This window comes from Pongo abelii, chromosome 23, assembly GCF_028885655.2.
Source record: "Pongo abelii isolate AG06213 chromosome 23, NHGRI_mPonAbe1-v2.0_pri, whole genome shotgun sequence".
Lineage (NCBI taxonomy): Eukaryota > Metazoa > Chordata > Mammalia > Primates > Hominidae > Pongo > Pongo abelii.
Window position 1 is genome coordinate 49,702,253 of NC_085929.1, and position 25,258 is coordinate 49,727,510.

At 57.4% G+C, this 25,258-nt stretch overlaps 1 protein-coding gene across 2 annotated transcripts in view; it reads right to left on the reverse strand.

Moving 5' to 3' along the window:
- The window catches only part of SCUBE1 (signal peptide, CUB domain and EGF like domain containing 1), a 151,712-nt gene that overhangs the window by 20,512 nt on the left and 105,942 nt on the right, over nt 1-25,258 (reverse strand). For both annotated transcript variants that reach the window (XM_054543755.2, XM_024239891.3), the window contains 10 exons: nt 20,328-20,450; nt 17,654-17,770; nt 15,952-16,074; nt 11,666-11,785; nt 11,207-11,311; nt 9,738-9,854; nt 9,009-9,146; nt 6,805-7,008; nt 2,454-2,615; nt 780-947 (listed from right to left, as the gene is read on the reverse strand). In XM_054543755.2, coding sequence (XP_054399730.1) covers nt 780-947; nt 2,454-2,615; nt 6,805-7,008; nt 9,009-9,146; nt 9,738-9,854; nt 11,207-11,311; nt 11,666-11,785; nt 15,952-16,074; nt 17,654-17,770; nt 20,328-20,450 — 1,377 coding nt within the window. The remainder of the gene's footprint in view (nt 1-779; nt 948-2,453; nt 2,616-6,804; nt 7,009-9,008; nt 9,147-9,737; nt 9,855-11,206; nt 11,312-11,665; nt 11,786-15,951; nt 16,075-17,653; nt 17,771-20,327; nt 20,451-25,258) is intronic.

A 25,258-nucleotide genomic window follows, 5' to 3' on the forward strand; every position in this document is an offset into this window, starting at 1 on the left:
CCTCCCAGTCTCCTGAGTAGCTGGGATTACAGGTGCACATCACCACGTCCAGCTAATTATTTTTGTATTTTTTTAAAGTAGAGATGGGGTTTCGCCATGTTGGCCAGGCTGGCCTCAAACTTCTGACCTCAGGTGATCCACCAGCTTTGGCCTCCCAAAGTGCTGGGATTATAGGTGTGAGCCACCGCACCTGGCTTCAGTTCCTTTTTTAAATGGGCAAATTCGGAACAGTTTGTATGTGCAGGGGAGTATCTGGTGATGTGGCTGGCTCCAGGGGGCTGAGGGCCAGGCCACCTGGACAGACACTGAGAGGGAGCGCGGTGGGGAAGCACGGTCAGCAGCTGAGAATGGGGAGGATTTCGGGGCGTTGGTGAGTGAGGGAAGACAGGATGCAGACCTGGGTGGGACCAGATGCCCTGAACAGACAGCAGTTGAGGTGATGCCCTGATCCCGCTCCTGCCCCCACACTCCTGCCCCCTCCTCACCCTCCCAACCTCCCTTCTAGATGCTGCTCAAGGCCTCCTGTCCCCAGAGCCCTCCCCAGTGCTCCGAGGAGCTGCTGCTCCCCCTGGAGCTCAGAAAGCTCTCAGCTATAAGGTGTCCCTGTCCTAATGCGGGGCACAGTGGGTCACCCACGCCCATGCCTGACAGCTCCAGGCTCCTCCTCTGAGCTGGGAGGTTTGCCACCTGGAGGAGATGAAAGGGGTTCGGGGAAGCCTCTCGGAGCAGCGCAGCCCTGCCTCTCGGGGTGGGTGGGCGTGTTGAGGGGGCATGCTTACCTTTAGCCTCGCAGTCCTGGAAGGAGGTGGTGCCTTCATGTTTGGTGAGCAAACCCCCTCCACAGGGGAAGCAGCCGGTGCGCCCGGGCTCAGGCTGGTATGTGCCTACGGGGCAGGCCTGGCAGGGCTTGAAGCCGTCAGCCGAGAAGAAGCCTGGAGAACACTGGCCTGGAAGTCAGAGGTCACAGCTCAGGTGGGCAGGAGGGCACCGCAGGGCCCAGGCTGTGGGTGGTCTCAGGCCCTGCTGTTGGCCCTTGCCCGGCCCTGGAAAAGGTACCGGGCACCCGAGGCCAGGGGTGGGGACGGGGTGGGGAGAACGCAGCAGCTGGGGTGCGGGAGGCTGGGCCCTGGTCCGGATGCTGCCAGCGGTTCATGTGCTGCCTTGGTCAAGCCTGGCTTTCCTTCTCCCACCAGCAAGAAGGCCTGGGGGTTGGAGAGCAAGAGGCCTTGCTGCTGAGCTGGGAAGGGGACCCATGGGTGGAGGGGCAGGTCACGTGTTTCAGAGGGGCTCTCCCCGGGGGGCAGGATGCACCGGGGTCTTTGCAGAAGGAGCACCTGCTCAGCTTCAGGGTGACGCTGCCTGGTCTACCAGCGGGGCCAGGCCAGAGCAGAGGGAGGCAGGTCTGGGGAGGGTTTCTGAAGTACTCAAGGGTACCCCTGGGACAAAGGGAGGGGACCACAGGAAAGCCAATTTCAGCTCCACATAAAGAATGTTCTAGCATTCCAGCTGAATCAGGATGCAGACAGTATTCTGGCATTGAGTGAGGGGAGGGTTTAGCATCCTCTCAGCCCAGACCCTGGGATTCTCAGCTTCTACCCAAACATGGAATCTCCTACCAGTGGCCACTCCCCCATGGGTGGAGACCACACTCCTGGAACGGGCAGTGGGCCAGAGAGCAGCCAGCGGACTCAGGGCTGGGCTCTGAGCCCTTCTGTCACCGGGAGAAAGCTGGAGGTCTCCAGTATCCTGGGACCCCACTCCCCCACCCTCACAGGCACTGTGCTTCTCAGGGTGCTGAGAACCTTCCCTGCGGATTCTCTTGGGTGAAACTCACAGTGGCCTGGGAAGAAAGGCTCATGGGGAGACTGAGCTAGCTTCACAGATGGAGTTAAGTGGGGAGAGGGAGGTAAATGCAAAAGCTCTTTGCAAACCTAACTGCATTTGGTAAATTGAAAAAGGGCTTTCTAAACCGTCTGTGGGGCACATCATAAAGTTCTTTGTGTGGAGCAAAGTTCTTGCTCAAGTATAAGATACACTCTGCAAAGTGTTCCAGTCGTAATGGAATGTTCCATAAAATGTAAGCTGTCTGGTCCACCATAAGGCACTTATGTATCTCCCTTAGAAACCGTAAGTTGCACACTGTGAAGTCCTTTCCAAGGGGCACAATGCAATTCTGAGAGCACACTGAGTGCAGTGCAGCGCTCAGCACTGTAGTGCAGGCCGGGACTGCCGACGCTTTGGGATCTGTCATGCACTTTGTAAGTGGTGACTGCACAGACATCGTGAAGGGTTTTGGAAAGGACAAGGAACTTCAGAAAATACCACACTCTCTGGCCACACCAGGCACCTGGGCCTTCGACAGGAGGGCCTCATCAGAGACAGGAGGAGCTCCCGCCCACCCCCCACCCCCACCCCCACCTCTACCTCTCCTTCTAGGGTAGGCCTGCACTCGCCTCCACATTCTGACACGTTGCGGGCACCAGCCAGACCAAGCCCGTCGCTGCTGGGGCACGGTGTGCAACTGAGCTGGCCTTCCGTATCCTGGTATGTTCCTGGTATACATGGCACACACTGGCCGAGCTCACCGCCGAAGTGGGTGCCAGGCCCACACGCAACTGCAGAGGCAAAGTTGAGGGGCTGCTGGAGGCAGAGGTGGGGAGGCCGGGGGTGTCTCCTGTGTGCTCAAGCCCAGGCTCTCCTGATAGACACAGTCCTGGTTCCCTAGGGCCCCAAGGACACAGACGGGCCCCAGACCTATCCCAGAAGAGCCTGGGGCAGGACCCAGGGGGCAGCCATCTGTGAGGACCATGAAGCCTGGCCCCTCTGGCTGCTGCACCTCAGAGTCCTCTTCGGACCCCTCCATCTCCACCTGCTTACAAAAGCCTGTGGTCCCCCCTTCCCCCATACGTCTGTCCTCTGTCTGCTCCACACCCTGCCCTCCAGCTTTAGCAGACTGCCTCCTGGATGTCGCCACTTGGATATGCTACAGCCATTTCACCCCAAAGCTCCCCTGTCCTTCCTGAGTGGAGGAGTTAGGGGCAGTGGGGAGGGACTGGGGCTCAAATAGGCAAGGGCAGGAGGGCCTGGCGGGGGAGGTGGGAGGGGCGCAGTGAGGAGATGATGGGCTGAAGCCAGCGCAGTCTGGTTGGCTACACTGAACAAATATGTCAACTGATGAGTAAGTAAGGAAACTGAGTAAATCAGTAAATTCAGGAGAAAGGGAGCTGAGTTTCTCAGTGCTGGAGAAGATGCTTACAAACGTGGAAACGGGGAGTGAGGGTTAGAAAGGACCCTGAGGTGTGGAACGGGAGGCATTGGCATGAACTCCTGGTTTTAGAACCCCCCCACCCATAGATTCCCATGCCTGTGTGTGCACGTGTATACACACCTATGCTTTCCAGTTCTGTCCGATGAGAGGGCCTAGAGGCAGTGGTACTCCAGGAGCAATGAATATCCCAGATTTTGGTTTCTACCCATCATCCTCCTCTCAAAGGAACCAGGGGTCCTTGGGGATTTGGCTGATGCCAGGGGATGGAGAGTGTCAATTGGATCTGAAGGGGAGGCTCGCAGCGTGTGTGTGGCAGGTCAGAAAGACCCAAGAGCCAGCTTGGTGGGGCACCCCTGGCTACCCTAGGGACACAGTGAGTGCTGAACATCAGGAATGGATCACACGCAATGAGTAAGGGGAATCTGAGTCTACAGGGATGCAGACCCAGAGGTAAACGGCATGGCCACCCGCTTTCCTACAGGAGAACGTGACTAGTGAGCGTGGGACGTGGAACAAATGGTGGAGGTGGCTGACATGGCGGGAGCTGTGCAGAAGTTTGATGAGGAGGAGAATATTGGTCCAAACTCAGAATGTCCCCGGAAAACACTCATCAATCACAGAGGGAAAACGAGTGAAAGTGAAGCCACTGGTGGGCAGGGGGTATCCTGTGGTGGGCTGGGGGTATCCTGTGGTGGGCTGGGGGTATCCTGTGGTGGGCAGGGGGTATCCTGTGGCGGGCTGGGGGTATCCTGTGGCGGGCAGGGGGTATCCTGTGGTGGGCTGGGGGTATCCTGTGGCGGGCTGGGGGTATCCTGTGGCGGGCAGGGGGTATCCTGTGGTGGGCTGGGGGTATCCTGTGCCTGCTGATGGGACACCCAGGATCAGGCCTCAAAGCTGAGGTTCCTGCTGGACCCTGGGCCCTGAGTCAGGTCCCCAGGAAAAACCAGAGGGCGCTCTGAGCGTTAGCCTAGAGGAGGTGAGGTTGGGACAAGGGCAGGAGAGGCAGGGAAAGGGGAGAAGCGGCTCCAGACTGAAGGAGCCTGAAGACACAGTGGAGGGTGACATGTCTTTCTGGATGGGAGCTGGGACCAGAAAAACAAAAGAGACATTGTTGGAAGGATTGCTGGAGCTGAATGGGGTGGGTGTGTGGGTTGGATGGTAAAGACTACACACTCACACATGCATACACGTGTGGGAGACAGGGCGGATGTGGTCAAATGTGCACAATTGGGGAATTTGGATGAAGAAAATATGGAAGTTTTTTGTTCTGCTTGACAACATTTCTGAAAGTTTGAAATAATTTCAAAATAAGTTATTTATTCTTATTTTGAGATGGAGTCTCGCTCTGTCACCCAGGCTGGAGTGCAGTGGTGCGATCTCAGCTCACTGCAACCTCTGCCTCCCGGGTTCAAGTGATTCTCCTGTCTCAGCCTCCCCGGTAGCTAGGATTGCAGGCGCCCGCCACCATGCCCAGCTAATTTTTGTATCTTTAGTAGAGATGGGGTTTCACCATGTTGGCCAGGCTGGTCTCGAACTCCTGACCTCAGGTGATCCACTTGTCTCAGCCTCCCAAAGTGCTGGGATTACAGGCATGAGCTACCATGCCCAGCCCAAAATAAGTTATTGAAAGTAGGAGAGGCTGGGCGCAGTGGCTCATGCCCATAATCCCAGCACTTTGGGAGACCGAGGTGGGCAGATCATGAGGTCAGGAGTTTGAGACCAGCCTGGTTAACATAGTGAAACCCCATCTCTACTAAAAATACAAAAATTAGCCGGACACGGTGGTGCCCACCTGTAGTCCCAGCTACTTGGGAGGCTGAGGCAGGAGAATAGGTTGAACCTGGGAGGCAGAGGTTGCGGTGAGCTGAGATTACACCATTGCACTTTGTAATGCATTGGTGCATTGGTGTATTGGTGTATTGGTGTAATGCATTGCACTTTGTAATGCATTGGTGGGGGAAGCATTACACCATTGCTTCCCCCACCTCTGCCCCGCCCGCCGCCATGTGTCACCTCTTCTCCAACAGTGTCCCCCCCCACTGCCATCACCTCTTCTCTACCAGCTTCCCCCCACCCCCGCCAGGTGTCACCTCTTTACCAACAGCTTCCCCACCCCGCCAGGTGTCACCTCTTTACCAACAGCTTCCCCACCCCGCCAGGTGTCACCTCTTTACCAACAGCTTCCCCACCCCGCCAGGTGTCACCTCTTTACCAACAGCTGCCCCACCCCGCCAGGTGTCACCTCTTTACCAACAGCTTCCCCACCCCGCCAGGTGTCATCTCTTTACCAACAGCTCCCCCACCCCGCCAGGTGTCATCTCTTTACCAACAGCTTCCCCCAACCCCCCACGCCGCCAGGTGTCACCTCTTCTCCAACAGCTTCCCCCCTCCCTGCCAGGTTATCATCTCTTCTCCACCGGCTTCCCAGTTTACACCCTCGGCCAACACTATTGTTTGAGGCTTCAGACTTGTGACTCCAACTGCCCATCCAACATCTCCATGTGGATGACTTGTGAGCGTCTCAAACTGAACATGTCCAGCCTGCGCACCCCATCCCCCCAGCCCACTCTTCCTCAAGTTTCCCTCCCCCCAGCCCACTCTTCCTCAAATCCTTGGGGATTTGGCCAGCATCAGAAAGCGATACCACCTCTGCCCAATCGGCCACCCTTGGACTTGTCCTTGAAGTCTGTCTCTCCCTAGGAGATCCCTCCATCTCATGCTTCTCCCCGTCCTTGCTCCACCCCCTCTACTCATCCTCCCCATAACAGAGCGCACGCGCCTGCGTCCTTGCTCCACCCCCACTACTCAGCCTTCCCATAACAGCGCTAGTGAGCCTGCGTCCTTGCTCTAAGCATTCCTATGGCTCCCCATCCAACTCAGAGTGGTGTCTGCCAGACCCCATCACCTCTGGCCTCACTGTACCTGTGGGCATGTTCACTGGCCCCACTGTCCATCTTCTGCACGGGCACGCGAGCTCCACTAGAACTAGGACTGTCTCGTGTGCTGGTTCTGCCTGTCCTGCCTCCAGGCTCTCCCCTCCAGCCCACACCAGCCCGCTGGGGGCCGGCCTCACCTGCTTCCCTGCAGCACGAATCTGCCCTCCTGGGCGGCCCTAGGCCTCACGACATCGCTGCTCTGTTCCCCGACCCTGACTCAGGCTCCCCAACTCCTGGAGCCCTGAGGTCTCAGCTCACGTGACTTCTCCTCCAGGAAGCTTCCCTGAACCACATCCCAGACTAGAGAGGGCCTGTTCTGGTTCCCGTGCCCCCTCGCGCCCCTCGACCGTGGCCTTGCTGTCCTGTCCGCTCCTTGTCCCTCCTCAGGGCTGTGATCACATGCTCGAGGCCCAGCACAGAGAAGTGCTCTTCAAATGACAGTGATGACCGTGAGGGCTGCAGTCCTTCTCCCCAGCAGGCCCCTGCATCTCTCTGTCCCCTCCCCAGGTGTCTCTCCCTGCGTGCCCACCACTGTTTACCCCCGCTCATGTGCAAGGAAGGACGGAGTCAGCATCTGAGTGGCCATGGGCAAGGACTCACCGCATTTGCTGTCCTGTAGCACCTGGCCTGCACCACATGCCCCCTGCCCCTCCAGGGCCTTGGCTGGCCTCTGGGCTACCTCGTACTCAGTGCCTGAGACCTGGACGTAGAACTGCTGCCGGCCGATGGACTTGCGCAGGGTCTTGATGGCGGCCTGCAGGCTCTGTTCTGCTCGCTTCCGCAAGCAGTCTGCTTCGCACGTGTCTGCAGGGGCAGGAGAGACAGAACATGAATCGCCCGCAACCCTGCTAGCCACTGCCTTCTTAGCTGAGGGCTCCCCCGTGCCAGGCCCTGCACTGGACTCGGACCACCTCAGCACATTCTCACGACAGTCCTGGGGCAAGGGGTCACTGTCATGCCCATCTGACAGATGAGGAGGCTGCGGACCTGGGAGGCAGGGCCTGCCCAAGGCCACGCGGCAGATCTGAGTGCAATCCAGGCAGCTGCCACTGTAACACATCACCCCCCAGGGTTCGACTCACGGGGCAAGAACTCCTTTCTGTCACTCAAAGACTCTTGGGGACTGCCACTGTCCCAAGGATAGTGTCCAGCTCTCTGGCCTTGAATCCAAGGCCCTTCAAGGTCCAGCCCCATCTGGCCTTGCCATCCTCATCCCCTCCACTCTGACACTCCCTGTGGATTCCAATGTCTAGCCACCCGGCCCTACTTACTGCTTCCTGGACACCTCCTCCTCTCTCTGACCTCTGTGCCTTTGCCTATTCTATTCCCTCTGCCTGAATGCCATTCCTTGCCACCTCTTCCACCCAGTGAGCTTTGATTCTAAGCTCTCATTCAATGGCACCTCTTCTGGGAAAGCTTCCTGATATGGTTTCAATATTTGTCTCTTCCAAACCTCATGCTGAAATCTGATCCCTAATGCTGGGGGTGGGGCCTGGTGGGAGGTCTCTGGGTCGTGGGGTAGGTCCCTCATGAATGGCCTGGTGCTGTCCTCGTGGTAGTCAGTTCTTGCTGGCTCTGCTAGTCCCCACGAGATGTGATTGTTGAAAAGACGTAGGCACCCCCTCCCCTCTCTCTTGCTCCTTTCCCCTTGCCATGTGATGCCAGCTGCTCTTCACCTTCCTCCGTGAGCAGAAGCAGCCTAAGGCCTCGCTAGGCAGATGCTGCTGCCGTGTTCTCGGACAGCCTGCAGAGCCAAGAGCCAATAAACTCTTCTCCTGATAAATTATCCAGCCTCAGGTGTTCCTTTTAGCAATGCAAATAGACTAAGACATTTCCTTTTTTTTTTTTTTTTTTTTGAGACGGAGTCTCACTCTGTCGCCAGGCTGGAGTACAGTGGCACGATCTCAGCTCACTGCAACCTCTGACTCCCAGGCTCAAGCGATTCTCCTGCCTCAGTCTCCTGAGTAGCTGGGATTACAGGTGCCCACCACCATACCTGGCTAATTTTTGTATTTTTAGTAGAGACAGGGTTTCACCATGTTGGCCAGGCTAGTCTTGAACTCCTGACCTCAAGTGATCCACCCACCTTGGCCTCCCAGAGTGCTGGGATTACAGGCGTAAGCCAGCGCGCCCAGCCAGACTAAGACATTTCCTAAGCCCTCCGGTGGGGAGAGACCTCAGTTCTATGCATTGTTTGTTCTTGTGCCCCCACCACCGAGAGTCTCACCTGGCAATGGGTGGCTTGCACGTGTGTCTGCCTCTCTGAGAGTGTTACCTGGGTGGGGACTTTTCTTTCCACAGCGCCCAAGCCCACAGCCAGGCCCATACGACACTTATTTGCTGACAGATCCCATCTCTTCAACATCAACGATTCACAAGTTGACACTCACATATAGCCAAGAGCAAAGTGCTGCTGTGACACCCGAGCCAGCATTAGAACCCCCTTCTGGAACCAGGAAAGAATCCTTGGCTCAACCATTCTAGGGGGGCTGCACCTGTTTGTCCTCTCGGGCCCCAGCAGGAGTGTGGAGGGGCAGATAAGGGTCATGTGACTTTGAGGTCACCTCGGCCCTTCTGTCTCATTGCCCTGGGCTGCCTCTTCTATCCTGGGTTGCAGGCGTTGACCCCTGCCAGCTCCCTTTGCTTGTGGGCCTGCCTCTGTCTCCAGAAGCTAGGCTCCCATCCGAGTCACAGCTGTGCTCTGGTGGGAGACTAGCTTCATGCCTGGCAGGCCCCTGGCAGTGCCACCAGCCTGTTGTCCTCCTTCAGGCCTGCAGAAGCCCCCAAGAGAACCCCTCACCTACCTGAGGCCTCTTCCATCTTTGTCTCGATCTCAAACTCTGCTGTGATGTGGGACACCTCCTTGGACGGGGACTTGCGGCCACGGCGCCTCTTCTTGGAGGAGTCACACTTGAGGGTCACGAAAGTCACATGGCAGTGGTCTGGACAAGGAAAGGACCACTGTGGCAAAGGCGGCATGGGGCAGGGAGCAAGGTCCTACCAAGCCCTGTACACAGAGTGCCATTGGCAAGGACCTCCTGGTCTGTGGTGCAGATGGAAAAACTCAGGCTAGAGAAGGCCAGGGCTGGCTCGGGGTCTCAGGAGGGGCTGGTGGCTGAGCCAGGTCTCACGCCCACGCCCGGTCCATCACGCTGCTGCAGGTGGAGGCATCTCATACATATTCATGAATGAGTCTGTGCCCCCAGCTCTGGGCCTGCTGAGGGTTTGGCCAGTGCGGACTCTGCTCCGGGCAGAGTCTGCTGCATGCTGAGAGCTCTGTTAGGTTTGAGGAGGAATCTTCATGGGGACAGAGCTGGTGCCTTCCTCCAGGGCCCCTCCTACCAAGCTTGCCCTCTGCTGTTCCCCCAGCCTGCAATGTCCTTGGAAACTCTCATTCAATAAACAGCTGCCAGGTGAGAGCAACCTCCACCCTCAGAAACCAGACTCGCTGGACCCTGGGGCCCCAGCTCCCAGGCATGAGGACTCTCCTACAGCCCAGTTGGTGTGGGTTAGGAGCAGGGCGTCCCACTCACCCAGCAGCGGCTGCCTGGCGGTCTCCTTTGCTCGTGCCTGGCTGTGGGGCCGGAGGTGGCACTTGGCATCTCGGATCTTGAAGCGGGCCTTCTGTTTGATGGGGGTGGTGGGGGCATCTGGGGAAAGCCAAAATTCCCCCAGGTGGTGGCCTCTCCTGCAGGCGAGGAGGTGGTGGGGGACGGGGGCTGCCAGGGGACAAATCCAGCTGGAGCTGGGGGTGGGGCTTGATCTGAGTCCCTGTGCCCCGACAGCTCTCCTGGGGTGGGGGACCCTCTCCTGCCCCATTTCTCTCCCTGCAAGGCCTAAAATGGGTGAACACATGGATGGTGGGGTCAAGCTCAAGCCCAGGGGCCACCCGCCGGAGGTCTTCTGTGAAGGAGGAAAGGGATCCTCCTACCTCCTCCCCATCAGCAAGCCATGATTGTGCTTTAGGAAAGAGCGTAGAACAGAAGAGAGATCGGACAGCAAGGAAGGGAAGGGGCTTTGAAATACTATAGATCCCAGGACTGCCGGTTCCTTGCAAGAGCAAATCATAGCCCTTGGAATAAAGACTCCTACCACCACAGGTGCTTAAAATCAAATCACATATTCATTAAATATATAGAAATGGGCTGGGTGCGGTGGCTCACACCTGTAATCCTAGCACTCTGGGAGGCCGAGGCAGGCGGATCACTTGAGGTCAGGAGTTCGAGACTAGCCTGACCAACATGGTGAAACCCTGTCTCTACTAAAAATACAAAGATTAGCCAGGTGTGGTGATGGGCGCCTGTAATCCCAGCTACTCAGGAGGCTGAGGCAGGAGAATCGCTTCAACCTGGGAGGTGGAGGAGATCACGCCACTGCACTCCAGCCTGGGTGACAGAACGAGACTCCATTTAAAAAATAATAATAAAAATAAAGAAACATACAGAAATGCACCTATCTATCAAATCCAGCATCCTGAATAAGAAAAGCTGCTGAAGACACAACCCCCAGCTCCTTAGCTGGCAGGAGCTAAGGCTGTCTCTGCCATGCTGGCCAAGCCCAGCGGGTCACTCTCAAAGGGCTGGGACTGTGCTGTGCCTCGGCGCTTCTCAGCACGCTCTGCACGGCCAGGCCAGCTCTGCATGGCCAGGCCAGCTCTGACTCGGGAGAACCTAATAGCCATAGCAGATGTGGCTCGCTCCACCCAAACAGTCTGAAATCTGTGCACTCACAGCACGTGAGCGTCCCTGAACTACTCTGGCTGTGACCTCAGAGCCGGAAGGGCCCTCCCATGGTCCCCTGACCCTGAGCTGGAACTCAGCCTGCAGCCTGCTGGCTGCTAGGTCCTGGGCCTGGCTCATCGCCAGTACCCCAGGCCACACGGGGCAGGGCCGAGAGCAGGAAGGCCTTCCCTGGGCGGTGCCCTTTCCTCCCCCGCCAGCATGTTGCTGGATGCAGTCAAGGTCACCCAGTGGCATGCAGCATGGACAGGCCGAGGGGTTACCTGAGCAGCTGGGCCCGAGGCCAGAGCTGGTGCCGTTGCGTTTCTGCAGCGCCTTGCCCTGCGGCCCTGGAACTCCGCAGCTCAGGACGTAGCTATTTTCCGAGTCTGCAGAGAAGCCGGTGGGTGAGGTGGGCCTGGTGCTCCTCCCTCCCACGGCCCTCAGATTCTCGGGGCCTCAGAGGGATTGTGGAGTGAGACAAAGATCAGGACACATTCTTCCGCCAGCTTCTGCTACACAACCACAGGGAAGTGGCCAGGAGGAAGGAGCCCGCTGGGTTTACTGAGAAGGACAGTGAGGCCCACAGAAAACCAGACAGCTGCCTTAGGGTCACTCGGTTATCAGAGACCCTCATTCGTAGGTCGGGCTCTTTCCTGGAGGACAGCTGGGAGCAATGGTGGGACCCCAGGGAGGAAGACGCCCCTGCCACAGCATCCCATCTCAGGGACAGCCCCGGTTACCTGGCACGAAGAGTGTGTGAGCCGGACAGGAAAGGAAGCAGCTCTCCACACCGCCTGCCTTGCTGCAGAACAGCTGGGTCCGGGGGGAGGTCTTGGCACGAGAAAGACACTTGCCTGTGTCTGTGAAGGGAGATATGAGAGAGGGCTGAGAGAGGCTAGGGCGGAGGCTTCCTGGAGCCAGGAGGGTCCTGGGCATGGCCTAATGGGGACTCCCCCAACTCCCTTCTTCAAAGGCTGGGCTGGCTTGGTGGGAAGGCGCCTGGAGATCGCAGGTCCCTTGGGCGTGTGGGGATGCTGGGCCCAGACAGCTGGCTTAGTCCCTCCTTCCCCTCAGGCTCTAATCCTGGCTGTGAGAAGGTTCGTGTCCCCATCCCCAGGTCAGGAACTCCCTGAGGGCAGGGCTGAGCTCTCCAGGGCAGGCGTCCATTCCCACTGCGGAAAGGAACGGCAGTAAATGAACACTGGCTTCCTGGGAGGGGCCGTGGGAGGGATCGCTCGGAAGCACCTCTTTGGGGCAGCCCCTGCTACAGCCATCAGGTGTCTGGAGATGTCCGAAACAGCCCTCCAGAATTTCTCACTTGCTTACTTATCGTTACAAGATGAAAAAGTCCCCCGGACTCCTAGGAAAAGACGGACGGTTCTACAGCCATGGTAAATACCAGCACTGATTTTACAGACGGCTAATTGGTCGGTGACAACCGGCTTATGTGGCACGCCTCTGAAAGCCACCTCATGAGTGACAGCCTCACACTCTGGTCAGTCATCAGTGTGGAGTTACTCCAGTGTAACCAGGCTTCCAGGCTCAGTCAAGTCACCTTCCTTCTGTAACCCACACAGGCCATGCTTTTAGACTCCCATCAACCTAATCCCGACCTGCCTGGAATAAGCTTTGCCCCAAATCCCCAGGGAAGATCATCAGTTTGCTTTGCTCCCCGAGCCTGCCTGACCAACACAGCTCCCCCTTACTTAAGCGACAGCTCAGCTTTCTGGTTTCAGATACTGAGCGGTGGCTGATCTCATCCTTTGGTAATTCTGGAGGTCCCTCCAAGATTGTTTTAGAAACCCTTGCTTCCCAGTGTCCTTTGGGCGCCGTGGGCCACAGGTGTCCTTGGTCAAGCCCCCGGGGCCCACATTTTGTCTGTCCTGCTGATTGCTTTCTGGGAGGGCACAGTGCGACCACACTCTGAGCTCTCGCTTGCTTTGCTGCTCTCTCGTGCTGACTGCTTTGTTAGCAAGTGGCTCTCTGGCTGAAGAGCAAGACCTTGTGTTCGGAGACGCACATTTCCCTGCGTGTTCTGCTGCTGGGCACTTTGCTTTTGCTTGATTATTAGATAAAGGTTTATCCCATGAGTTCTGTTGTGCTCTGACTTGTCTCGTGTCTGAAGGATAGATAACAGAGTTCTCCTTGGGGAGCAGATGGCGACACAGGCCCTGCGTGCTTCCAACTCAATCCAAGCTGGCCCCCAGGATCAATGGTCAGAGGTCTACGATACTAGGGGCCAATTCCCGTAGGCGACTAGGCAGAGCTTTCCTTGGGTCCCTTCTAAAATCTTCCTGAGGGCGCTCCCCTTCTGCCAACACGTGAAAGGAAGCCCCTTTGTTTTCTCCATATTCTGGGGTCACAGCTGTGAGGTCACTGACTGCACGGCCCTTTCCGCCTGTGTCTGGTTGGGGGAACTGGGAACGTCATTCTAAGCACACACTTTTGACTGATGAAAGTGATGATCATGGGCTGGTTATGCCAAGGCTGCAACTTCCCTGGCTGAACTCCTGCAGCCTTATGAATTTAGACTATTATCCTAACTTGTGCTTGTCCTGGTAAATGGCAAACTGCCCCTACTCACCACAAAACCCAAACAGCGACAAGCACCACCACCAACTTAGAATAACACTGGTCATTGTGGGAACTTCTGACACATCAAAACTAATACATTAATATATTTAAGAGGAGCTCTAAAATGTTAGGAGACAAAATGCCATCATTTAATAGCTTCTGCCACTGGTATACCTTGGCCTCAGTTTCCTCCCACTCAAACCTTCCGAAATCCACTTACCACTTTCTCTGCCCAGCTCCGTCTTCACCAGCCACTTATCACATCCCACCCTCTACTCCTGCCCCTCACCTCCTACACAAGCAACTCCTCCCTTAGGGCTTATCCCAGGAAAGCCAGAAATCAGATCTCTAATGCTGGATGTAAAGCCAGGTCTAGAGCTATGCTGAGTGCCGAAGGAAATTTTCCTAAACTCCAGGAGACAGACAAACATTTGCTCAAGAATTCAGGATATCGCTGGATAGTTATTGTCCTGGATGATCAGATCTGTATCACAATGAGTTCACCTAAGTGTTAGGATCTTGGATGGAAGAAAAAGTTCAAAAGCAACAGATGGTAAAGAGCAGTAGAAGCGGTCGGGCGCGGTGGCTCACACCTGCAATCCCAGCACTTTGGGAGGCTGAGGCGGGTGGATCACAAGGTCAGGAGTTCGAGACCAGCCTGACCAACATGGTGAAACCTCGTCTCTACTAAAAATACAAACATTAGGTGATCTGGTGATCTGCCCACCTCAGCCTCTCAAAGTGCTGGGATTACAGGCATGAGTCACTGTGCCCAGCCAAATGTTTCCTTCTGAGAAACTAAATGTGTCAGCCTCTTTCTTCTGCCACTCAGTTTCCTTGGCCTTTGGAGGCAGGTTTGCGTAAACCTGCTCACCACAGAGCAATGACCCCCTAACACCCTCAATGAACAATGCTTTCCTGCAAAGAATCTGAAGGTACCATATCCTTCCTATGCTTCTAAGACGGATATCCCCTAATGCTGCCTCTGCCACCAGTACAATGCCAAACAAGCTCTTTCCCAAAACTCAACAGAAGAGCAGCAGTTGACTTTGTTCAGTGAGACTTTGCCTGAACAGCACAGCAATTCCTTCCATAAGTACGTGATAAACTCAGCCTTTTGATTTCAGATATTAAATGATGGTCTATATTTGTTAATGTGTTCATTGACAAATATTTACTTTGTGTCTGTGATTGTCAGGGTCTGTTCCAGGTGCTGGGGCTCTAGCAGTGAATGGGACAGGCCAAGAAGACCTGTTTAACTGTGTAAAGCTTACATTCCAGTGAGGAGAGAGAGATGGACAGACAGACAGACATAAACCAACACGAACCTGTAAAGTGCACATTACTTCTGGTGGCTGGGAGTGTGATGGGAGGGAAAGAAAGCTGGAAGCAAAGGGGGCCCAGATGGGTGCGGAAGTGGCTGAGGCTACGGCTCTGGGTGGGTGATGGGGGCAGGCCTCACCCACAGACCCTCACAGCAAGGGAGGAGTGAGGAGTGCTGCGGGGTGGGGTCCTCGAGGCCAAGAGAAGCGCACAGCCTCGGGCTGAGGGCTGGTGGAGGCTCCGCAAAGTCAGTGAGGCTGGCGTGAAGCAAGCGAGGGAGACAGCAGAGGGCAATCCTGTCAGCTGGCGGCAGCCTTCGGGCCATTCCAAGAACAGTGGCTTTGATTCAGAGTCAAAGGAGGAGTTATGGGGGGTGGAAGGGGCGGAGGGTTGGGGGGATGGTGGGGTTCTGAGCCCAGAGGGATGTTCTAACTTAATTTTAAAAGGCTCACTTAGGCTGCCCTGGGGATGTCAGAGTGTGGCGGGGCAAGCACCCGGCGTGGAGGTTCCAGGAGGGCAGGCCCACAGCTCCAGCACCCAGACAGGGTCCCATGTACAGGCAACCAGGGAACGCAGGGGCCCGTCCAGAACTCAGCCTAGGGGCACCCAGTGCTGCGAGCACGCCCACAGAGAGTGCAGGGACCATGGGCTTTCCAGGAGGCACTGCCACATCCCCTGCAACTGTGCCCCACTGAGGCTGCTGTACCCCGAGTGACCCTCCTCCTCCCCCTCAGCCTCCTCAGCAGGACAAGGGGAAGCTGCCAGAGGAGGGGCCTCCACACCCACTCCCTCTAAGCTTCCAGCCCTATGGAGACATCAGCAGGGTCCCTGTGCCCCACCGCTGGGCTGCACACGGACCCGCAGATCTCTGTGCCCTCCTCCCCACTGCAGGTCCCTGTTGCAGTGCCTCTGGGTGACACTGGCATGCTCTGCCTGGGAACCCCTCCTTTTCTGCAAGTCCTCATTCCCATCAGCCATACCCCAACAGCAGAGAAACTCTGCCTGGGAATACAAGGCCTAGAGGAGAGGGAGGGGCTGTCCTGCTCACCCCCACCTCAGAAAAGCCACTGTCCCTCCCATCCAAGCCCAGGTGCAGGGGAGGAGCCAGCAGCACAGGGTGGCCACCTACCCACACAGTCCTTCCGGTTCCAGTGGAGACGCCTCCCCGGGGGACAGACACACTCGTAGCTGCCCTTGGTGTTGACGCAGCCCTGGTCACAGCTCCCGTTGCTCATGCTGCACTCGTCCACATCTGGAAGCACAGCGGGCGTAAGGGCAGAGGGGAGGCTGGCGGCTGGCGGCTGGCAGGGGAAGGGACCACCCGGGGCAAGAGGGTGAGAATCTCCTGACCCCACCGAGTCGGACAGCGTCACAGGATGCAGATGAACAGTGCACACACCACACGCGCACACACGCGTGGGTTTGTAAGGCTCCTCACAGACCCCAACGTCCCTTCCCCCAGGAACCTCGGTGGTTTTCTGAACTCAAGCAGCTGCACCCCAAGCTAGGGGGCAGAGGAGGTGGCACACGATTAAAGTTCCAACCCAACCAGGTTTTGTGGCGCAGGGAATGAGCACTGCTCCAGGGATTGTGAAACTGATTTTATCATGGGACTCTGGACAAGCCCTTTTCTAGCCCCAGGTCCCCTGTGGTACAACAGACACCAGGGTGAAAGAGGTCACCGCTAAGGCCCTTCCTCCTCTGACCAAAAGCACCCGCTGGAGCTGGGAGAAGGGGCTGGGCCCCATATTCTGTTAGTTCTTGAGCTGCCTGTGCTCGGCAGGCCCAGGGAAGGGGTGCCCAGGTTTTCGAGAGTCTTTCCAGAAGAATCTGTAGCCCACCTCCAAAAGCCCAAGCACCAGCTGCGTCCTGATCACATTCTTGCCTGACCCTGTCTGATCTTCAAGTGGCCTGGCATCGTGAGTGTGGCTACCCCCAGGTCACAGAAAAGGAAGAGACAGGGGGACCGTCCTTGGCTTCCCATTCTTCACCCACCATGCCTATATAACACCAAGTCCCAGCAGCCTGGCTCTGGCTCCTAAATACATCTAGAACCTTCCTCTTTGTTCTGTCCCTGCCCACCCTGCCCCGGCTCCAGCAGTGCACGCTCCCGTGCCTGGAGCTGTCTTCCCAGTGGTACCCTGGATTCCACTCTCCTTTCCATGTGGCCACTGGGGCATCTAGTTCCATGAACTTGGCCATATCACACCCCTGCTTAAACCCTCCACAGGCTTCTCATCTGACTGGGAATAAACCCTCAACTCCCCTGCGGGTTCACACAGCCTGCATGGTGGGACGGCGCCCCCTATCTGCATCTTACTCTGAGCTCCCTCCTCCTGTGGGCTCCAGCCCTGTGTCTGCTTCTCGGTCCTTCTGTCCACGGCTTTCTCACGCGGATCCGTCTGGAGTGCCTCCCCACCCCCCAGCCAAACACTCCCCCTTGAGGATCCCGAATTGCCCCTCTACTCTGCCCCTCTCTGCTGTAAGCCTCCCTGGAACAAGCTGTCTGCCCTTCCAGGTATTGGCTGCCCCCTCTCCTGGCCCGGGTTCTCTAGTAAATGGGGTTTCCAGCCTCGTGCCCATCTGGCCAAAGCCTGGCGCTGGCAGAGACCTGCTACCCACCTCTAACCGTTCCCTGCTACCCCTTGTCTCCCCAGCCCTGCCCCACTTGTCCTTGGCTGAGCCCCTCTGCCCAGCAGTCCCCGTCCTTGCTGAGGCCTCGGGCCCCCCAGGGTTGAGGGCAGGGTTGGGATGCGGGGTGCAGTGTAGGTGGCCGTGCGGCCAGGCGCGTGCCTCGGGGGGGAGGTGGCCCTGGCGGGCAGGCTGCAGACCTCCGCAGTGGGTTGTCCCGTAGAGGATGTAGCCGCGGTGACACAGGCACTGGAAGCTGCCCGGGGAGTTGATGCAGATGTGGTCACAGGTCCGCTCGAAGGAGCACTCGTCGATGTCTGCGTGGCCACAGGGAGACAAAGTTGGGGGAGGAGTTTGAGGGAGTGGTGGGTGGGCACGGCCTGTCACTCTCAGTCACTCAAGGCACATCTGTGGACACACAGTCCCTGGGCGGAGGCGCAGCACAGCACCGACCCACAGGAAATGGGAGACTCCTTCTTGCTGCTCGACTTTCCATTGTGTCTCCATTAGCCTTCTGTTTCTGGGTTGGGAGCCACCTCACATCTTTTCTGGAGATGAGCAGGGCAGAAACATTGTGAATGGAAGGGATTATTGTGAATCTCTGCCATTTTACTATCTCACAGTCAACTCTGATTAGGAGTGGTAGAGAGGCATCGAATCCACGCCTGCAGGAAACGGACTGCGGCTGGCCCCAGGGCCCTGGGGAGGCAGCTGACTTGGGATATAAACCTAGGCCTCTTGGATGCTGATCAAAGCATCTTTCCCCGTCACTCCACGATGTTTCTTGAGAAAATAAGGAAAACCACACAGGTAAAAAGAGAAGAGGAAATATGCCACCCATAAAGGTCAAAAAGGGAGCTCTGATAGAATGTGAAATGTGATGATGAGCTTCCTGGCAGCCAAGGTAAAAAGGGAAAGAGGGAAGGTCATGGGGTGTTTGTTCCTGGAAAGGAAAAAATGAACCACCATGCTGACTGGAGACAAGTTTGTCCTGGCCGTAAATTCTGAGGAAAATGGCTGTTATGGGACAGTTGATGGGGACTCCTGAAGGCAAAATAGATGCCAACCTGCCCCTCCTTGGGCATAGCAGTTAAGAGTTCATTCTTTGAAAACATTAGCTCATGTAATTTCACAAATATTTGTAATACATGCATATTTATAAAAACATTAACACAAGGAAGAAATTGTGCATGGGTGCTCAAAGGCGAGTGTGCTCCCTCCCAGGGAGGATCTGGGACCTCCTGGTGCTTGCGGCACCTGGGCTAAAATCTGAAGGACGGGACCAGCCTGGAATGAGCAAATGAATGTGGAGGAAGGGTGCTCCAGGCAGTGGCTAGGAGGTAAGAGCATGGGGTGCCCAGGGGATGCACCTGTTCCCTTGGGCCCAGCCCATCTGAACTCCCCTCCCCTCCTAGGAGCCACCCTGGCAGGTCCACTTGTGTGGAGCCCAAGGGGGACTGGGGGAGGTGTCTGGGGTCCCCTGAGTGCCAAGCAAAGGAGCATGGACCCTTCCCTGCTGGACCTGTGGAGCCCAGAGCCCCAAGGCCTCAGAAAGATGAGCCTGGAAGGGGGTGGAAAAGATACAGGTGGTGGTGGGGTGGGTGAGGACAGGTCCTCACAAGCGATCTCACCTCCTCCTCCACAGCTGCCTGCCTCTTTCAGGGGCAGCTGGGATGCAAGGTCAAGGGCTCTCCTCAGCCCTCTGCAGAACTTGGCAAGGCCAATAGAGAAACAAAGTCAAAGTCAGAGGAACCCTGATAGGGCCTGGACAGACACTGTGTTCCTGACCAGACCTCAGGCCCTGAGGAGAAGACAGGGCCAGGATGCCCGTCCAGGGACGAAGAGGCTGAGCCTGGGGAAGGCAGCGGCTGGCCTGGGGCACACATGATTCTGAGGACGGCAGGCCCTGGCCCCACTCTCGCCAGCCTCCTGCTTTTACATTCCTCAGGGACCTTGTGGGAGAACAGCCCTCGCTCCTCAGGGCCTCACCCTGCCCTGTGCCAGCCCCTGAGCTGCACTGACAGGCAGAAGCACAGCCCGGTACCCAGACAAGGCCACATGCTGCCTGCAACTGCTGGTACCCCGCGGGCAAAAAACCACCAGAGCACAGCTGGATAATCGTCAGGGAAAGACAGCCCCTGCCCTGCTACATGGGGTGCCCCACCTCCTGCACTTTCTCCCAGTGTGGGGCCCACAGGGCACCTGTCTCCTTCCTCATGGCCTCATCCGGCCCCACCAAGTTCCTGTGGTCCCCTAAGGCCAGCAGTGCCATCTCCTGGGTGGGTTTACCTCCCTGGCTCCTCCTGGAAAATCCCTACTCACCCCTCAAGCATTTCACCAACGGACCCTCCCCGTAGCCTTCCCCGACCCCGCTCTGCACTGCCAGCCTCTGGGCTCCCACTGCATCCTGGATACCACTAGACTCTTCCTAGGCCGGGATTCTTGGCTTCTGCGCAGACCCCTCCTCCTCATTATCCTTGTTCCCAGCAGGTGAGGATTGTTCGAGAGCGCCTGCCTGCAATGTGCAACGCTTTCCAACAGATGGCAGCATCCCACCTCCGAAGCCAGAGGAGTTCGATGCTGGGAGGCCCGTGGGCCACACGGGGAGGGAGGGGCTGGGTGAGCTGATGAGCTCGGCCACCGGCTCCCTCTGCTACCTGGGACATGTGCTGAAGCCCTCCCCAGCCTCAGTGTCCCATCAATAAAAGGAACAGATTGGACTGGATGTCCCCTAGAGTCATAAAGAACCCCATTCCCTCGGGCCCAGCCCCATCCGCACTCCCCTCCCCTCCTAGGAGCCCGTGTCACCCCAGGAGAGGAAGGGGCACAATCCCGCTGGGCCCAAGGGCCACCTGGGGCATGGCAGGGGCTCACCCTGGCAGGTGCGCTCGTCGGTGAGCAGTTTGTAGCCCTTCCGGCAGCCGCACTCGAAGCTGCCCACGGTGTTGCGGCAGAAGTGGTCGCAGCCTCCGTTGTTGACCAGGCACTCGTTGATGTCTGTGGGAGCCAAGGGGCATGGAGGAGTGAGAGCCAGGAGAATCAGCTTGTGTGACCAGCGAGGGGACGGCAGGCTAGCGGCGGGGGATGACACTGCCCTGACTTGCCTGGTGCCCACTTCCCAGGCTGGCTGCTGGCTCCCCAGCTGTGCAGAGGGGTGGGGGCCCTGTCTCGCACAGGTCAGGGTTGGGGCTGGGTTGTACTGGGAAGGGCCAGCTCCCCAAGCTTCACCACTTCCCCTGAGACTTGGCAAGCCTGGGACGTGAGACATTGAGTAGAGAGGAACTGATGGCTGCTGTGCCCGGCAAGAAAGCAGGGACAACGACTCTCCCATGTCCTCTCATCTGCAGGTTCAGGGGGGCCGCCTGGCCAGAAGGGAGGCTGGAGCAGGCAGGCACTACTTCTGGTGACCTTGGCGAGCTCCTGGACCCCTGAGCCTTGGCCTCCTGCCTGCAGAGCGAGGACAGGAAGTGCACCCATTTTGAAGGACATCACGAGCACTAGGTGAAAAAACATTTCCACGGTGCCGGTGCTTGGTCAGCGCTCAAGAAACTTTTTTCAAAAAGTAGGCGTTTTTGTCTCTGTTTGAGGAGTAGACTGAGGCTTAGAGAGGGAAAGCACCTGGTTCAAGAGGCTTCAAAAGGTAAGTGGGGAGCTGGGCTATGCAGCGGGCCTGACGCTCCCCGCTTTCCCAGCCTGACTCCCCCGCTGTTTGTTTGAGCTGCTTCTTTGCTTAACAGTGAATGAGTTGTAGTATGCTCCGAAGGTTGCCTGGCCCAATCCCGTGTAATAAATGATGTCATCCTGAGCAACTCTGCCAGTCAGCCTCTGCTTGCACACCTCCAGGGACAGGGAACTTTCTCCCTCCCAGCATGGCCTGCTGGCCAATGCCTCACAGATGTCTTCCTCACCCTAAACACAGCCCTGACCCCTGTGAGCCCCCATGCTCCTGCCTCCTTGTGGGGCCCATCTAGGCTTTGCCCTTAGGCTCTGGGCCAGCCTAGCATTCTGTGCCATTAGAGGTCCCTGTCCCCAAGGGGCCTCTTCTCCAAGGGACACAGTCTCAGCTACTCCCAAATTCCTCTTGGGTCCCGACCTCCAGGCCCCCATGCTGGCCACCCCCTCCAGACTCTCTCCAGCAATGAGTAACAAAAATAAGAGGTTTTATTTCTACACTGCAGGGTGGCTTAAAAAAAAAATCAGTGCTGGCCGGGCACGGTGGCTCATGCCTGTAATCCCAGCACTTTAGAAGGCTGAGGCAGGCGGATCACCTGAGGTTGGGAGTTCGAGAGCAGCCTGACCAACATGGAGAAATCCCATCTCTACTAAAAATACAAAATTAGCTGGGTGTGGTGGCACATGCCTGTAATCCCAGCTACCCGGGAAGCTGAGGCAGGAGAATTGCTTGAACCCAGGAGGTGGAGGTTGCGGTGAGCCAAAATCGTGCCACTGCACTCCAGCCTGTGCAACAAGAGTAAAACTCCATCTCAAATAATAATAATAATAATAATAATCAGTACTGGCTTTCAGGACGGTGGTCTCACCCTGACTTGGAGAAGCAAAAAGGAGGCAGTGGAAGAGGCCCTTCCAGGGAGGACAATGGGAAGAGCAGCTCCTGTTGGTCACCGGCCACGTCTCAGCAGACCTGCCAGATGCAGATTCCAGCATCTGCAGAGCCCGTCCTGGGCATGGTTGCTGAGCCAGGTATCTGAGGGCCCTGTCCGGTGTCACTGGCACCGCTCTGTGTGGAAGGTAAGCCTGCCCCCACTTTACAGATGGCACTGAGCCCAGTAGAGGCAACTTGTTCCTGGCACTGCTACTCCGACCTCAGGTCGGCCCATGTCACTCTCACTTTTTTTTCTTCAAACCAAACAGGCTGGACTCGATACCTGCCCAAAGTCCTAAAGCAGTGTTCCCAGGGAACATCCCCCAACGATGACAAAACCAGGCTATTAGAGGTCAAATCTCTGGTCAAGAATGTTAGAGGAGTGCGGGGCTGAGATGCCCACATGGCTCTCTGGGAGCCTCGGGGAGGGACATGGCATGTACTTTCTGGTATCATCTCATGTGACCTTCAAAATAACCCAGACAGCAGGGCTCCCATTTTACAGATGAGGTCACAGCACTACACGCAGGAGCCGGGTCTCAGCCAGCACCGTCCGAACCCAGAGACAGGCCTGCTGCAGCACATCATGCTGGCCCTGCAGCCACCAAGAGAGATACGAAGCCCAGCTGTGCTGGTCCAGGGCGGAGGCTTAGGAATCTCTATCATTCCCTCCCCCCCAGCCCCGGGATTATAGGCAGATGGGGAATTTCTAGATAGAAGTCTCAGGTAGAAGAACAGAGGCCCATCTTGGCTCTGCCTCAGTTGGCTGTGTGATGTTGGGCAGGGAAAGGCACCTCTCTGAGCCTTAGGGTCCCATCTGCAAACCGGGCTGCTAAATGGTGCCTCTGCTAGCATTGCCTCTCCCAGCATCCTTAGCAAACTGAAATGAGCTGAGGCTGCTAAGCAGACAGGGGCAGCACGTGATCATTCTCACCACTCCTGCCTCCTCAGTGGAGTCCCAGGCCTTCCAGAACCCCCAGCCCCATCCCCTGCCCCATCTGGGTCTGTCTGCTAATGGGCTGCCATAGCAACCAGACAGGCAGAGGGAGGCATGTTTGCCTGAGGCCCAGGCTGGTGTAGCTGGCTGCCTGGGGGTCGGGATGGAGGGAAGCCCCCTCCTCACACTACCTCAGGATATAGTGAAGGGGGTGCTGGGCTCATGGCCTCTGGGGTGCAGCTTCTGCACCTCTCTGCCCTTCCGCTCCTTCCTCGGTTCCCACTCCACCGCCCCCAACCAGGCAGCCAGCACCACCTTCCACACACAAATCTGGCCGAGTCCCTGCCTGCTGGCCAGCATTCTGAGGCTCCTGAGTCTGCTAGGATGTGGGCCCTCCCTCTGCAGAGGCTCCCAGCGCTTCCCTTCCAGCCCGGCCAGGCTGCCTTGCCTCCTCTCTCCAGCCTGCTTGGCTCCTGCCCTGGCAGCCTGGACTCCAGCGACCGCACCCAGTACAGCCACAGCCCCCCTCTCCCCTGCTGACCCCAGCCCTGGGAAAAACGGCCCTTCCAGAAAGCCTTTCCCAGTGTTTTTCCAGAGCCAGTAGCTCCCTCTTCATGGGACCTGTTTTTGGGGGCATGAGAGGGCCTTGGGACACAGACTTGGGGGTGGCTGTTCCTGTCTGGTGCCCCAGGGCCCAGCGTGAGTGTCTAGGAACGCTCACCGAATGAAGGAATGGGTCAGGGTGATTCCAGACAATGGAGCGGGTCTGAGGGCTGAGGGAAGGGTGGGGTCTTGGGCCACTGAGTGGACTATTTGGGTGCATCACCCAGGGTTGGAGCTTGAGTGCGTGTGCACGGGGGCAGGGCTATGGGGTGAGCTATAGGGATGCACAGGACACTGGCTCTGGCTCTCTCCTGCCCATCTCAAGTGGGGGACCATGGAGGGGAGGGCTTTTGGGTGGGAGCAGAGGGAGGGCACAGGGTCATGGGCTGGCATCATCCTGGAGTGCCCAGCAGGGAGGGCCAGCTGCTGGGCGGGGCTGGCCAGGTGGCGGTCACTCGAGGGCCACCATTGCTCCCAGTCAGGTAAAAGCCCTGGCTGTGGCCTGCCTGGCCCAGAGCACTGCAGAGGGAGGAGAGGAAACAGGCGGTAGGTGGGGGGTTCTCCCAGATTGTTCTGGAGATGCTGGGAAGAGGGGCCGGTGTCCCTGAGGGAAATGCAGGCTCCCACGGAGGAAGGGAAGGTACACGTCTGCTTTCTCTCGCTGCCAGCCACCGGCAGCCCAGCCCTTCCCTGCTTCCTTCAGCTACAGTCACTTTTCCACCCTCCCGACTCCTCACTTGCCAACTGCAAGCAGCAGTCCTGCATCCTTATTCTTGAGGCCCAGAACCCCCTTCCTCTTGGAGGGACCGATTAGCAAGATAACCGCCTCCCAACACCAAACGGGCATGGTACCCAGCAGGGAGCCCTTGAGACGAGGGCTTAGGCACATCTTCCAGGCCCCCCTCGTCCCCGACATTTAGACAAAACCTCCCAACTTTCCCAGCCCTGCCTCTACTGCCCACGTGACCCCCACCTGCCCGGGGTTTGCAGCCCTGGGTTGTCCAAGCCCGCTGTGACCTTTGTTCTCCAGCCACTCCTCTTGCTTAACATTGACATTTTGGCTTTCAGAAAACATGGAGCCTTTGAACTCCCTCCTTTGAGATCCTCCCCAGACCCTGCCAAGATCAGGGTGTGCACCTGACCGAGGAACCAAACCCTGGGGCCAGGGTCTTCAATTTGTTGGGAATCCTCCTGCCTGTGCCTCTCCAGCCAGGGCTGGGAACACACCAACGACACCAACCCTGGGGCTGGAGGCCACCGTCTGGTTTCTCAGGCTCCCTGAGGTGGTCCTGTGGGCAGTTCTAGCCAGTCCCTTGGTGCTGAAATGTGGGCATCTATGGACATGTCTAGTCTCTGCCTTCTCTATGTCTGCTGCCAGTCCTGCCTTGGCACTGCCATGAGCCTGAGTGACAGCAGCTGTGCCTGGCTGCTCTTCCAGACCCTACTGTGACCCCACTGTGGCCAGGGTCGTTCAAAATGAAAACCTGGGCGTGAGCCTCCCCTGCCCAGTGCTGACTGGGACCTGGCCAAGCTTGTAGGGTAGTGCTGGGCCTTGCGCCATCTGGCCCGCCTCCTTTGCATCCTTCCCAGTCCCAGGTCCTTGAACCCACAGGCCTCTGGCAACAGTCACAGTGCTGAAAATGCCTCCCCTGCCCCCATCAT